This window comes from Pteropus alecto, unplaced genomic scaffold (genome assembly GCF_000325575.1).
Source record: "Pteropus alecto unplaced genomic scaffold, ASM32557v1 scaffold67, whole genome shotgun sequence".
NCBI classification, from domain to species: Eukaryota; Metazoa; Chordata; class Mammalia; order Chiroptera; family Pteropodidae; genus Pteropus; species Pteropus alecto.
Genome location: NW_006441061.1, coordinates 5,153,490 through 5,167,503, shown reverse-complemented (window position 1 = coordinate 5,167,503; position 14,014 = coordinate 5,153,490). Strand labels below are relative to the sequence as shown.

Genomic DNA, 14,014 nt, shown 5'->3' with positions numbered 1-14,014 from the left:
CACGGGTGGACGGGCACCGGCAAAAATTTTGTCAGCAAGATCATCGCCGAGAACATTTACGAAGGTGGTCTGAACAGTGACTATGTCCACCTGTTTGTGGCCACACTGCACTTTCCCCACGCCTCCAACGTCACCCTGTATAAGGCAAGGGCAGAATTTCGGAATTCTTCCTGGATGGTGCTGGGTTGCAGGATGGGATTTGGGAATTGCATGTTGAAATGAGGGAGCCCTGAAAATGGTTACATGTGTCAGTTCCTCTAGAGAGGTGTGGAAATTACAGAGGGTTTGACTTGCGTGGAGTAGTTACTCTATCAATGTATCCAAAAACAGGCCCAGTGTGATACTCAGTAAGTGGGGTCATAGGATTTTAGAGGTGAATCAAATCCAACATAAAGATCAGCAAATCCAACTCATTTTGTCAATGAAAAGTCTGTAGAGAGGCCTAAGTTTGTTTAACTGCAGTGTTGCAAACTATTACCATTTAACTCACTGAACAGCCTGGGATTTGAGCCCTAACTCTCCCACCTACCAGCTGTGTAATCTTGGGATAGTGGCCTGACATCTCTGAGACTCAGGTTCTTAATCTGTAAAATGAGATTGTGAGAATTCAGTGAGCTCTGTCTGCCAAGTATATGTCACAGTACCTGGCACATGAGTTGCCTTTTTTTAATCCATCTCACAAACCAGAAATTTAGCCATCACTCGTGTGAACACATTTTCCCCTTCTGCTCGGGGGAACATGAGGGTCACTAATTGTCCAATGTTCGCGGGATGTGGGATTTTCAGTGCTAAAACTGAGAAAGTTCCAGACAAATTGTGATGAGTTGCTCCTCCTAGTTAGCATTCAGGCTCTACTCCTTACTAGCTGTGTGACTTTGGGCAAGTTACTTAACCTCTCTGTGCCTCAATTGCCTCTGTAAAATAGGGAATGCGGTCGTATTCTGTTGCACACAACTGTGATGGGTTTTGGGTGACCACAGTAAAGCGTTATGTGAACAGTGCTTAGAACAGTAGCTAATCCTTAGTGAGTGCTCAATGCACGTTCTCTGTTACTGCCTGAGAATTGGAGCAGAGCGGGAAAACCTTGGCGGCTGGAGCCTAGTGGACCAGAGTGAATCCTATTTAAACAGTGACTCACTTTGGAGCCTCACGTAACTCGCTTCAGCTCTCCTGAGGTTCATTCTCTCTAAATCGAGGCTAGTCCTTGTCTGTAGAGCAGACTCGCTGCCCAAGCTACTACGTTCCTACACATAGACTGTTGTAACCGTGGTCATGGTAACCAAGCAAAAACCAAAATCGAAGTCAAGACCTAACATTGTAACTTCAGTCTTCCTCAGAAAAGAGCTGATTTCTCAGGGAGGAAAAAAACTGGGAAAGCAGTATATAGAGCCATAGCTCAAATTTCTGATTAAAAGGGTCTTTTCTCCTTATGTCAATTGCTTAATCTTCTAAGAAGTACCTAAGTACGTTCTTATGGAACGTTTCTATTTAAGCAAGTGTATTCCAGAAATCTGCAAGCATTGTTCCAGAAACTCAAAGAGTGTTAGCTCACTGCACTCAGGCCAAAGCGCACCCTCTCAAGTTCAGTTGCCTCGTCAAGGAGCCTGCATGTCTCACCTTCCGCATCAGAAAGTTAGAGCACCTTTTCCAGGCCGTTTTACAGAATAAGTCACTTGATCTCTGCCTTCTTCCTAGAAGGCTGGTATACACAGGATGTGTGTTATTATTATTGCCATTTTAATGACAAAGGACCAGCAACTCAATGCCACAGCATCAGTGTGACATCTCACAGCACTGGAATTATAATCAAAAGTGTGGGGCTTCAGAATTAGGCAGAGTGGGGTTCAGATCCCAGCTCTGCCACCTAGTAATTTTGTAACCTTGGGCAAATCGATTAAGCTTTCTGTGCCTCCGTTTGCTCATCTCTAAAATGGGTATGCTAACACCCACGTGATGGGGTCGTGGCGAGGAACAGAAGAGCTTATGCGTGTGTGAAATTCATTGCCCAGCACACAGTCAGGCTCCGTAAATGCAGCCACTGTGGAAGCAGTCATAGCATCACTAGTGCTCATTGATTCGTTGATTCGTTGTCCTTGCTGAGAACTTTGTGTTGGCTTCTCCCCCTCACAATTCAGGATCAGTTACAGTTGTGGATTCGCGGCAATGTGAGTGCCTGTGCGAGGTCCATCTTCATATTTGACGAGATGGATAAGATGCACGCCGGCCTCATTGATGCCATCAAGCCTTTCCTAGATTATTATGACAACCTGGACGGGGTATCCTATCAGAAAGCCATCTTCATATTTCTCAGGTAAGTTCCAGGCTGGGATGTGACTGAAGAGCTTTGAGCCCGAGCCTGTGGGCTTCAGGAAAGAACCCAGTCCTCATTCACCGGACTTATTTTACAGCAATGCTGGAGCGGAAAGGATCACAGACGTGGCTTTAGAGTTCTGGAGAAGTGGGAAGCAGAGGGAAGAGATCCAGCTCAGAGATATGGAGCACGCCTTGTCTGTGTCGGCCTTCAATAACAAGAACAGTAAGTTCAGGATCCCACGTCCCTAAGTTTTAAATCACCGGCATTCCCAGCCCTGGAGCTGGTTAGAGACAGATGCTCTGCTTTCCCCAGACCTACTGAGTCAGGTGTCTGAGCAGAGCCTGCGTCAGGGGCTCCAGGCAACCTTAAGTGTGAGAAGCCTGCTTTAAAGAAAAAGGGAAATGGTTGCTCTTGGAGGTCTTGAAAATTAGTTCCCTGTTTTCACCTAAACCGTTTCCTTTGTAGAAAAAAAAGCAGTTGAGCAAAGAAGGCTGTGGCGGGTGACTCCGAAGCGGGGAGGTGGCTCATCGGGTCCTTCCTTTCTGTGTGTTGCCCAGACTCCGAGCTTCTGTGCCCGACACTAACACCAAACAGTGGTTGGGCCCTCGTTCTGTGCTGGGCACTGTGTGAAACCCTCTACCTGCATCTGTCCTTCACAGTGACCTCATGGGGTAGAAATTTATCATCCTTATTTTACAGATGAGGAAACTGAGGCTCAGAGAGCGGTAGCAGCTTGCCCAAGGCCACATGGCCCATTAGGTGTCCCTGGTTCCAGCATCCAGGCTTTTAACTACCAAGCGTCCAGTGAACTCACACATACCTTCGACCTTGAGCTTTTGGAGGTGGAAAGCCGCGGTGATGAAGGCTGGCCCGCTGGGTTCACCATTACCATTCAAGTCTTCACCCAGATTCATTCCTAGATCACAGAAAATCTCCTTTGAAACAGATTTGCCAAGAAATTCACACTTCCTTGAAACGTGAACAGTATGGGGTATTTTATGTCAGCTCGCACAACTGGAATATTACTGAGAAAAGGCAGAACATTTTGTAACGTGTTCGATAGTTTCTTGGCGTGCCAAAAACATGTGACACATGTGATAGAAACCATAGCCTAAATACTGCAGCAGCACTGGAACGCAGTTCATCACAAAGGGACCCCAGGGCCCAAGCTTTGGAACCAGTTCTGCTGCTTACTATATAGCCTTGGGCAGGTGGCCAAACTCTGACCCATTCTTTCAGTTAACAAATACTTGCCAAGCAACTGCTAGGTGTCTGGTCCAGGAACAGGGGACACAGCAGTGAGCAAAAACACAGAAGTCCTTACTCTCAAGGAATTTACATCTTAATGATGATAAGTAAGGAAATGTGTCAGACGGTGGGATGTATCTATATCTAATCGCGGTGGAGATGTATCTGCCCTCCTCGCCCCAATAGGAAAAAAAGTAGATCAAGAAAGAGGGTTTAGGGGTGCTGGGATGAGGATGGGCTGCAGTTTTCATAGAGTGGCCAGGGAGGGCTCACTGAGAGGGTGACACTGAGGGAGCGAGCCGTGTGGACATCGGAGGGAACAGCGTATGTGAGAGCCCTGAGGTGGGAGCGTGCGGGGCAGGGGACTGTGGGTGGCCCAGGGTGAACAGGGGCGAACGGGGTTGGATGAGAGGCCAGACGGGATGGGCGTGCAGATCACGGAAGGCCTGGGAGCCGTGGCGAGGCCTGGGGTTTGAGTCTAGGTCGAGGAGGGAGCCCCTGGAGGGTTTTGAGCAGACAGTGACATGAGCAGACTTAGTTGGAACAGGACCGTGCTGGCTGCTGGGTGGAGAGCAGGCTGAAGGCTGCAGGGGCTGGGGGAAGAGCCGGAGCTGCTCAGGGGAGAGATGCCTGGAGCTTGGAGCAGGGGGTGGCCGTTGGAGGGGGGACGCTTGGATGGTTTTTCAAGCCAGGAGACTGCCTGAGATCACTCGCTCCGCCAGCACCCTGTTCCTGGGTCTTGTGTGGTCAGCTGTTACCGCTCAGGCTCTGCCCGGAGTCGCCTCCTCAGCCGGGCCTTGCCTGACCCCGTGGCTGTCAGCTTTCCTTGCTTGGCTGCTCCCCCTCGGTATCCACAGCCTGCAGGGCACCGTCTGAGCTTGTCTGTTCACCAGCTCACTGCAGGGTTCTTCGGGCGTGAACCCCATGCTTCCCGAGTGTGCTTTCACAGGGCGGGGCGGGAGGGCGTGCCTGTGCTGCTCAGGGTCAGTTTGGTTCTTTCCCACAGCCTGAGCCCCCACCTTGTCCTGGCAGACAGATATTTATTGGGCACCAGTTGTATGCAAAGCACTGTTGGCAAAGAAAAACATAAACCCCAGTCGTGACCCTCTGCATTGTAATAAGTATATGTTTGGTCTTAGTCCTGTTTTGGCCCTTGGCATTTGCTAAGCGATAAGAGCCATAAAGGCATCTTGATATTCCTAACAAGCTCCTGTGAACCACACCTGAGTCTGTGGAATGCACCTAAGGGCAGGGGCTGGTTTCCAGGGGAACCAGCGGATAGGAGGGGTGGAACTACAGCCCCACCCCAATGTCCAGGGAGGGAGAGGAACTGGAAGTTCAGACAGTCCTGCTTCTGTAATGAAGCTTCTGTAAGAACCCAAAAGGGCGGGTTCAAGGGCTTCCCTCGGCGAACAGGTGGTGGTGCTGGAGACAGGTCCACCTGGAGAGGGTGTGGAAGCCCCGCATCCTATCCCCGTGCCTCGCCCTCTGCATCTCTTCCATCCGGCTGTTCCTGAGTTATATCCTTCTATTATAAGTTGGTGATCTAGTGAGGAAAACGTTTCTGAGTTCTGTGAGCCACTAAGCAAATTCATTGAACCCAAGGATGGGGCCATCGGAACCTCTATAGCCAGTCAGTCAGAAGCGCAGGTGACAACTTGGACTTGTACTTGGTGGCCGAAGTGGGGGAACCAACCCTCAACCTATGGAATCTGACGCTACTCCAGGTAGATAGGTGGTGTCAGAATTGATTTGACTTGTAGGACACCGGCTGGTGTCAGAGAATTGCTTGGTATGAAAAAACCCACACGTCAGAACTGGTTGACGGATGAAGGCAGCAGGGCAGAGCAGCAAAGCAGAAGGAAAGCGTTTGCAGCAATGCTGGGTGTGATCCAGCGGGCGCATGCGCTGGGTCAGGAGGCCCCCAACCCGGGAGGGGACGCACTGGGTGGCGGCAGAGCCACCGTCGTCCCAGGTAAAATACCTGGCAGGATCCTGTGGCCAAAGCAGAGTGTCGCCCTCACACGTTCTTACTCCGGAGGCCCCAGTCTTTGGCCCCCCACAATGCACTGGCAGTGGCGGTAGGTTTCTCCCCTGTTGCTAATCCAGCTGCTGAAACTGCAGTGAGTCACTGCAAAGTTTCCAAAATAAAGGAAACTTTGTGGCTGGCTGGTCCCTCCCTGGGAGCTCTTCTCAGCGTGCGCTTTCGCCAACACTCCGCCCCCTTCCCCCTCAGCCCCTCCGCTTGATCCTGGCTGCAGACACTGGGGTGGCGAGCGTCTGTCTCATTTCAGGTCTTTACGTCACATCTCAAGAGGCCTCCCCAGAGCCCACAGCTTAACCGCCTGTCCCCTGTCGCATCACCCGCCTTTTGCTTTCCTAGAAGCATCAGGGCCCACAGCTGTCCATCAGCCAGCTCCTGGTTGAATCTCCTACCTCGTCAGGTGGCACCTCCCTGAGGGCAGGTGCGGGGCTGCGCCTCCAGGGCCTGGCACCAGTCAACAGGGATGGACGGGCGGGCAGACGGACGATGGATGAACAGCACCTGTTTCTTTTTCCCAGGTGGCTTCTGGCACAGCAGCTTAATTGACCGAAATCTCATTGATTATTTCGTTCCCTTCCTCCCCCTGGAATATAAACACCTAAAAATGTGCATCAGAGTTGAAATGCAGTCCCGAGGCTACGAAGTTGATGAGGACATCGTAACCAGAGTGGCTGAGGAGATGACATTTTTCCCCAAAGAGGAGAGAGTTTTCTCCGACAAAGGCTGCAAAACTGTGTACACCAAGCTAGATTATTACTACGATGACTGACGGGACCGACGGCGCGAGAGTCGTCGCCTCGCCTTGGCGAAGAAGGAACTCCGCTCTTTTTTGCACCCCCCACCCCGCCCCCGGAAGAGGACCGAAATGAATTTTCCCCGTTCACCGTGACAGGAGTTTTCCTGGGCGTCGTGTTCATTCAGTGGAGCCCGCAGGCCGTCGCCTTTTAGACGGTGGCCTCGGAACAGCCCCCCGGAGCCTTCAGAGAAGGAAGGAGCCGCTCCCAGCCCACTCGCGCCAGGACCCAGGATTTTTTAAAAATCATGTTTTAATTTGACGTGTTTCTGTTTCAAGGAAGGATGACTAAGTTTTACTGAAAATGTGATAACTTTATTTAAAATGGTTTTTAACATTATGAGAACCTTTTCAGACTCTTAAGTTGTTGGCTTTGTGTGTTTTTTAAAGTTCCCATCATGATAACATACACCGTGATATCTTTGCTGTAAAAAAGCCCAGGCCGGGTCCTCGGCGTGTCTTCCTTCGTAGGACGGCGTTACTGGGGACCGAGGCCGGAGCAGTGGCCAGACCTGTCACAGGAGGACCTTTGCAAGGGGCAAAGAAGTGTTTAGATGGAAGGACAAGTACTTAACAGGACAGGCTCAGGCACGTTACAAATAAGCCTTAATTGTCCATTCCAAGGTTTTAATCTCAGTAACTGTGAACACTTTTTAGAAACAGTTTCCCTGAAAGTATTTCCACCTTGTCTCTCGCTAGTCGTTCTGCTGTGCCAAGGAAGCCTGCTCTGCCTTCTGTTCCCGAAGGAGCCACGTGCTACCTGGCAAGTCCTGCCATATTGTTTTAAGACCTAACTCATTTATTACTAGTTTTTGTTATGTTTAATTCGAACTCCCAACACCTCCAAGGAAAGCTTAGCTACCTCTCCCTCTACCCCCAGGATGCTGAGAACAGTGTTTTTATTTGTAAATGCAAATAACTACCACTTTAAGACTGTAATTTGTGAATACATTTTTGAAGGAGAAAAAACCCTGCCCTGTAGGCTCTATGTCCTTAAGCTATGAATGAAGACCTAGCAGGAGTAGTCCAGGTCTGAATGACATGAAGCCTAGTGCAGCGACTCTGAGGATCCTGGGACAAGTGGCTCCTCGCTCAGCTGCACGGGTCTTGCACACCGCGGTGGGGTTCATGCAGCTGCTGACACCCAGCTGTGGAGTTCAAGTCCAGAGACTTAACCGCAGCTGAGATGCCCGGCAGGAGAATGGGGCACTGCAGACTTAACGTGTTATGCCACACGCATGCGCGCCTAAAAACAGGCGGGGCTCCTGCGGGTGTGAGTGCCTAAGCCCGGCGCGCAGGGACGGCTTTCATCTGGCTGCTGGGCTGACCCAGGACCCAGACTGTACAGGGGTTTAGGGCTGCCCAGGCCTCCTGAGGACGGCTTAAGTGTTGGAAAGTGATGTCGAGCCGAAGCTGGCCTGTTGTCTTGTGCCCAGGAGTCACAGATTAGGGCTAATCGAAGATGGCACCCCTGGCACCCCAATGAAGGAACACAGGGGTCCCCTGACTTAATTTGGGAAGTTCAGCCTTTGTAGATGAGGCAGTACCAAGTGGGACCAGACCCAGAAAGTCAACCTCCTAGGACCTGAGCACCTTCAACTGAGAAATGGGGGGAGTGGGTGGGATGGTGGCAAAGAGGGTTTGAACTTTGCAGAAAGTCAGCTAGCCCATCGGTCCTGGGAGACCTGGTGTCAACAATTCACTAATGGAGATAAACCAGGTGAAGTGTGCTCACGCTGAGATCTGGTTGACAAGTAGGATTTTGACTGCATTCCCCAGGTGGACAGATGAGCTTGGCCTCAGCTCAGGTTCAGAATGCCAGCAGAGTCACATTTACCCCATGCTTCAGTTACGTGAACGTTAGGAGAGTATATTTGTTAGAAGTCCAGCTCTTTCCGATGTTATTTTCATCCATGAAAACAGGATGGGAGTATAGCCCATCATGTAATCCAATTTAATTGTGTATTTGTTTGGGAATAACAGCCTGTATGGTAAATATTGATTGTATAATGGAGAGACTGTCACCCAGCAGCATGTTCGGGGCACAGTAAGGCCAATGACACCTGAGTCATTGAAGAGTCTTTATTCCAAGCTCAAACTTGTCAGTTACCAAATATATAAACTCGGAAAAAAAACTGCAAATGACCTCACATGATAACATTTAGGCTTTATTATTTTATATTCACCAGGTCAATTCAAGCTTCTGTTTACGTCTTATGTGCGGTGGGGGAGGCCGGGCTCTGGTCGGCCATGGTTTCGCAAGTTACAAATCAGTAGCAGCAGTCCAAAGGTGGCCGACACGAGTTGAGTACGTTGCATTACTGTAAACAGACAAAATTTTGTCTCCTCCTGACCAAACACCCGAAAGGTTATAAAAGAAATGAACTTAGCTCCAATTTGAGGATTTGTACTAAAAATTTTAAGTCTCAGCGTGGCATTTTTAAAAGACTAAGTGTGATCCTCTGGAAGGCCTCCCCGTGTCATAAAAATACTCAGCCCCATCTATATAAAAAGATTGCGTGTTGCTCTCATTGTGTCCACAGATGCACCGCAACTACGGGACAGACGAGTCACACTGCCGTAGAGTCGCAGTGACCAGGGCAGTCCAGCCTGGCTGCCATAGAAGGTGTCATTATCAGATGACACCTAGGACCAGCCACAACTTTAGACTGACCCTGTCTGACCATATATTACCATGTATTTAAGAATAAAAATTTATACCATTTATTTTAAGAGTATCTGATAAAATAGGCAATTAAATTATTCTATTTTATGTCCTTCCCATGTTTTAACACAAGCAACGGCCTATGTTTCCCTAAGATTCAGAAGTAAAAACATTATAAAAAATATACATGTTCTCAAAACTCCTAGCATTCCCCGTATAGGATACTGTCACTCTGGCAATGCAGAACCTGCGCACTGACCGCCCAGTCTGGGCACGTGTCGTCCGCGGAGGTGAACATGTTCTACGGGCGAGAGCACAGTGAAGGGACCCCGCGAGCAGCCAGGGCAGTGGCCACACCAGGAGGCCCTGTCTGTCTTGGTCAGTGCGGAGGCCGAGGATGGCGCCCCCACCCCACACGTAGCCCCTGCTCAGCGTGCAGGCCCACGTCCTCCCACAGGACACCGCGCCTGAGGGTGCTGCCGATTTTAACTGAAGACTCTTCAAGTCGGGGAACGGTCTCTGTGTAAAGACAAAGAACCGGAGAAGGGTGTCGTCGGCAGTTGGCGCCAAAGCTCCCAGACCGCAGCCAGCTCCGGAACTTCGGTGACGGTGACGACGGCAGCTTGTGGGGCGGGTGCCGTGGGTTCGGAAACAGTCCTGGCCTCACACAACTGTTTTCAAGGCACTTCCGTCAAGGTCAGTGAGGGTGGGCACGGATTTTCAAAGTTCCTCTTCAACTGCAATTAACGACTGGATTTAACGTTATGTTGCAAAATGATAAGTGTACTTGACAGGTTAGTGGCTTTTTAAAATATCAACTCTTAGAAACTTCCAGATCCCAAAAGTCCATAGGTGCAAATGTGCAAACCTCGATGAGGTCTTCGGAGTGCTTCCGGAAGGCAAGGCGCTGGCTCGCTGAGCTCCTGGCTGCTTCTTACCCTGCCTGGATGAGAGGTCAGTGAAAATCTAGCCTTGACTGCACCGTCTTGCAGCCCTTGTCTGAGTAGATTTTCTCGTCTTTGGGGAAAAACGTCATTTCCTCTGCCACTCTGGTGACAATGTCTTCATCTACGGCAGAACCGCGGGCCTTCATCTCTGCCCGCACACACATCTTCACGTGTGTGTACTCCAGGGGCAGGAAGGGAATAAAGTAATCAATCAGGTTTTTGTCTATCAGTCCGCTGTGCCACAGGCCACCTGCAAAACAAGACACAGCTGAGTTTTCCACCCATCGCTGTCACCGGTCACCTGGCCAAGCTCAGTGCTCTTACGGGCCCGTTTTGATCCCGACCCAAAGTACGCTCTTCATGTCTTTAACCTCTGAGATCCCCTTTTTGTCAAGGGTTCAACAAGTCTGCTGTGAGGATAGGCTGCCTGCCGCTGCTAACTAACTTCTAGACTATGTCGACGTAAGAAACGTCCAAACCTACAGAGAATTTTTATAAAAATTTATTTGAGCCTGGAAGCAAGATCCCAACAGACTGAGAAAAATGCTCCCTAGGATTAAAGTCTGCAGTTTCTCTTATGCGTCTGGAATTAAGAAGGGAACATAAGGAAGACGACATGGAGGCGGGAGAAAGCGAGGCGGGGACTGGATTACAGGACGGTCAGCACCAATCTGTGCTCCCGTGAGGCTTATACCCCCTTTACGGGGTGTTACTTTTGTAAGGCAAAGGTATGCCTTTCGTTAAAGAAGTTACATGCCTGGAGCGTGGCCACCCACCATGACCCACCCAGTTAGGAACTTATGACCCAATCACACTGTAAGGTTACTTTCCACGGAACCCTTAAGAAATGCCCTAAGAAAATGTCCCTATTTCAGCAAAGGCATGTGGGGTCTGTGGCTTTGTGAAAGGCTTAAAGAAAGAAGGTGACTCTACTGGCAGGGCTAAGGGGTTCGTCACCCTTGAGGACTCACTGTGTTTATTATTGAAGACTCCGACAGACAGGATGTGTTCTAGGTCCTTCAGCTGAATGTCTTCCCTCTTTCTTCCCGCCCGCCAAAACTCCAGGGCCGTCTTAGTGATGAGGTCCCCACCGGCGTTGCTGAGTTTGTCCAAGACACAAACGTTAAAACCACATATTAAGACCTCTGTGTCTAACCAGGAAACGTACCTGCTCTGACGTTTATTCTTAACCAAGGAATGTTTATCAGGTGCTACTAGACAAAGAAAAAATAGTGTCTTCCCTCAAGGAGTTTAAAATCTGCTTTTTCAGAACGTGCTACGTAATGCTGTGACTTTTGATAACCCTCGGAAACGACATGTGCAGGTAATGAAACTGCCTGTTAACGGCAATTCTATCTTTAATTCATTTTCTCCTGCCCACTCTCTGTCATGCTGATAACTAACAACCCAAAAGTCAAAGAAATCAAGAAGTCACTCATGCTAGGCTGGCACTTTTGTCCCTGGGAAAGAGAATGCTGGTGGTCACCAGGACCTCATTCTTGCTTTGGGAGAATGAAGGGCAAGTGTGTCCCCGAGAAAGTGTACCCCCACGTCCCATTAACCTGAGGAAGATGAAGATGGCCTTCCGGTAAGACACACCATCGATCTGCTCATAGTAGTCCAGAAATGGCTTGATTGCGTCAATGACGCCAGGGTGCAATTTATCCATCTCATCAAATATGAACATGGAACTCGCACAGGCACTCACGTTACCCCGAATCCACCTCCGTAACTGGTCCTAGACCAACCATAAGAGAAGAAATAGGATGCACAGGCTCAAAGGGTGTGCCACGGGGAGCAGAAGCACCACCCCGTTCCTTGGGCTCTAAAAAACTAGAAAGCAGAGCTCTCAGAGTTTAACAGAGAACTCTCAGAAACCATACCCTAACCCCATTCACTGGCTAACAGCCTGTCCAAAACTTGCTCTGTAAAAAGCAGAAACTAGCAGAGAGATAGGTGCTGAAATGCAAAGTTTGTTTCTAACTGAAATGACATGTTAAATGGGACGTTTGAAAGGAATAAGAGGTACAAGGTAGATGAATAATGATCTCAAACGACTGTTACCCGCCCATAATTTTCATTGCACTGTGGACTGAAATCTCAATTTGACCAGGCATACTGAGGAATTATGAACCAGTTAAGACTTGCACGGTGCCCAAGACCGTCTTTTACCGGTGCCACGCACAGAGGAGCTGACCTGGATGACATTTCACAAAAAGCATTTGTTCCTATGCTTTCTTAAAACAAACAAAAAGACATCCAAGCAACAAGCCCTAACTTCAAAATGTGAAAGGCTCCAGAGGCTAGATTACTATATTCCTAGAGATTTATGAAAAAATTTGAAAACCAAGAAAATTATTCTTTTTGGCAATCTTCCTTTCGTTTGCGTGGCAAATATCCACTTTCATTTCCTTCTTCGGTTCAGTTTCTATTTCTTATTTCAAGTCTCCACCTACCAGTAGGACTATTAACCTCTAGAGGACGACATTCACTTAAATGAGAGCCCTACTGGACAACTTAAAATAAATGAAACGTGAAAAGAATATCTCAAAAGGAGACATGGTCGTAAGGTTCAGTTGTCTGAGGCTTTCGTTTGAAGAAAAAAAGCAAAGCCGAAGATTTGAAGGATGGGAGGAGCAAAGGGGATCAGAGCGATCGAGGAGGAAAAACTCCTCTATGTCACTAAGACGCATAGGCGAAGCTGGCGCTGCATCACAGTGGGAGCCTTAAATGAAGCTGGTGTCCAAGCAGACCAAGCAGACCGTGTGAGCCTGCTCCACTTAACCGAGGGCTGTGATGGGAACGCTGAATGCATCATCCATGGCAGAAAGTGGCTGCCCTGTGACCTGGAAGTCAGGAGTTTTGGGTTAAAAGTTTCTGATTTGCCATCAGGTCACTAAGACCAGCAAGAGCCAGCCACCTCGCCTCTCTCGGCTCTTTTAAAAGAAATAACGTCACCTACACCACTGTATTATTTTGGAATCAAGTGAGGAAAAAGTTGGAGAACTCTGCAAATGGCAAAAGGTTTGGGGGTAAGTGTGCCTTAACTCAGCAGGGCCTGGGGCTACTTCAGCACAAAGAAAAGCAGCAGAGGCCAGAGTTAGCAAGCAGGTCGCCCAGATCAGTCTGAGTGGCTGCTGGACTGGATAACGGGGTTCCCTTGCCTGGTACAGTTTTACGTGCTGCTCGTGAGGGAAGTGCAGAGTCGATACAAACAGGTGGACGAAGTTACTCTTCAGGCCTTTTGAGTGAAGATTTTCAGCCACGATTTGGCTCACAAAATTCTTGCCCGTGCCAGCCCAGCCGTGTAAGGAAAGAGTCAGTGGTTTCTTGGAATTTTTGTTGTTCCTGAAGCCAGTCAGTGCCTTGACAATCACCTCTGTGGCCAGATGCTGCCCAAACAGCTTCTCCTCCAATTCCAGCTTTAGGGCTGCAAAAAGCCAGCCCCAGAACAGAGAGAAAAATACACATTAAACATGCCCCGGCAAAGCAGCTCTTTTCCCAGCTGACCAAAGAGACACAGAGGTGCAAGCAACCAGACCCCAGGGCTGGCACTGAGGTTACAGAGCCACGGGTTACAGAGTCACACGATGCCACTTCCGAGAAAATGCACTACACAGGTGTCCTCCTTAACACGCAAGTGTCTGATGAGGAAACTAAATGTGTCTGTTCATCCCAGGCCTAGTCCCCTCTCGTCCCAGCTGCATGCTATTTCCCCGGCCACCCGCTGCTGGCTCGTAAGAAAACCGAGAGCCAAACGTGGGGAGTTCTGGGCACACGCGGCATGTCTGACACAACTACTCAAAAGGGCCGGCGTGGCGCGGAAGGGCTGGCCACGCTTTCGGTTTCTTCGTACTATGACCCTAAGGGAGTCCGAACACTCGGAAAGGGACGTGGGCGGGGCCCCGCGACCTGGAGCACCTGTCTCGGAAGGCGCCGGCTTCCAGGGCGGGAGTCCCAACCGAGGGCCCACGCGTCCTCTACCCCCCACCCCACCCCCACC

The 14,014-nt window shown here is 49.6% G+C and overlaps 2 protein-coding genes across 2 annotated transcripts in view; one reads left to right on the top strand and one right to left on the bottom strand.

Annotated features, from left to right (window-relative positions):
* The window catches only part of TOR1A (torsin family 1 member A), an 8,784-nt gene extending 2,022 nt beyond the window's left edge, over positions 1 to 6,762 (top strand). Inside the window, exons 3-6 of the mRNA XM_025051134.1 lie at positions 1 to 144; positions 2,136 to 2,311; positions 2,409 to 2,536; positions 6,125 to 6,762. The exon at positions 1 to 144 is cut by the window's left edge and continues 143 nt beyond it. Of these exons, the coding sequence (XP_024906902.1) occupies positions 1 to 144; positions 2,136 to 2,311; positions 2,409 to 2,536; positions 6,125 to 6,375 (699 nt within the window). The 3' untranslated portion in view covers positions 6,376 to 6,762. The remainder of the gene's footprint in view (positions 145 to 2,135; positions 2,312 to 2,408; positions 2,537 to 6,124) is intronic.
* Positions 6,763 to 8,546: 1,784 nt separating this feature from the next.
* Positions 8,547 to 14,014, bottom strand: part of TOR1B (torsin family 1 member B) — a 6,812-nt gene continuing 1,344 nt past the window's right edge. The window contains exons 3-6 of the mRNA XM_006918162.3: positions 13,176 to 13,441; positions 11,574 to 11,749; positions 10,983 to 11,110; positions 8,547 to 10,261 (exon numbers count right to left, since the gene is read on the bottom strand). Coding sequence (XP_006918224.3) covers positions 10,020 to 10,261; positions 10,983 to 11,110; positions 11,574 to 11,749; positions 13,176 to 13,441 — 812 coding nt within the window. The 3' untranslated portion in view covers positions 8,547 to 10,019. The remainder of the gene's footprint in view (positions 10,262 to 10,982; positions 11,111 to 11,573; positions 11,750 to 13,175; positions 13,442 to 14,014) is intronic.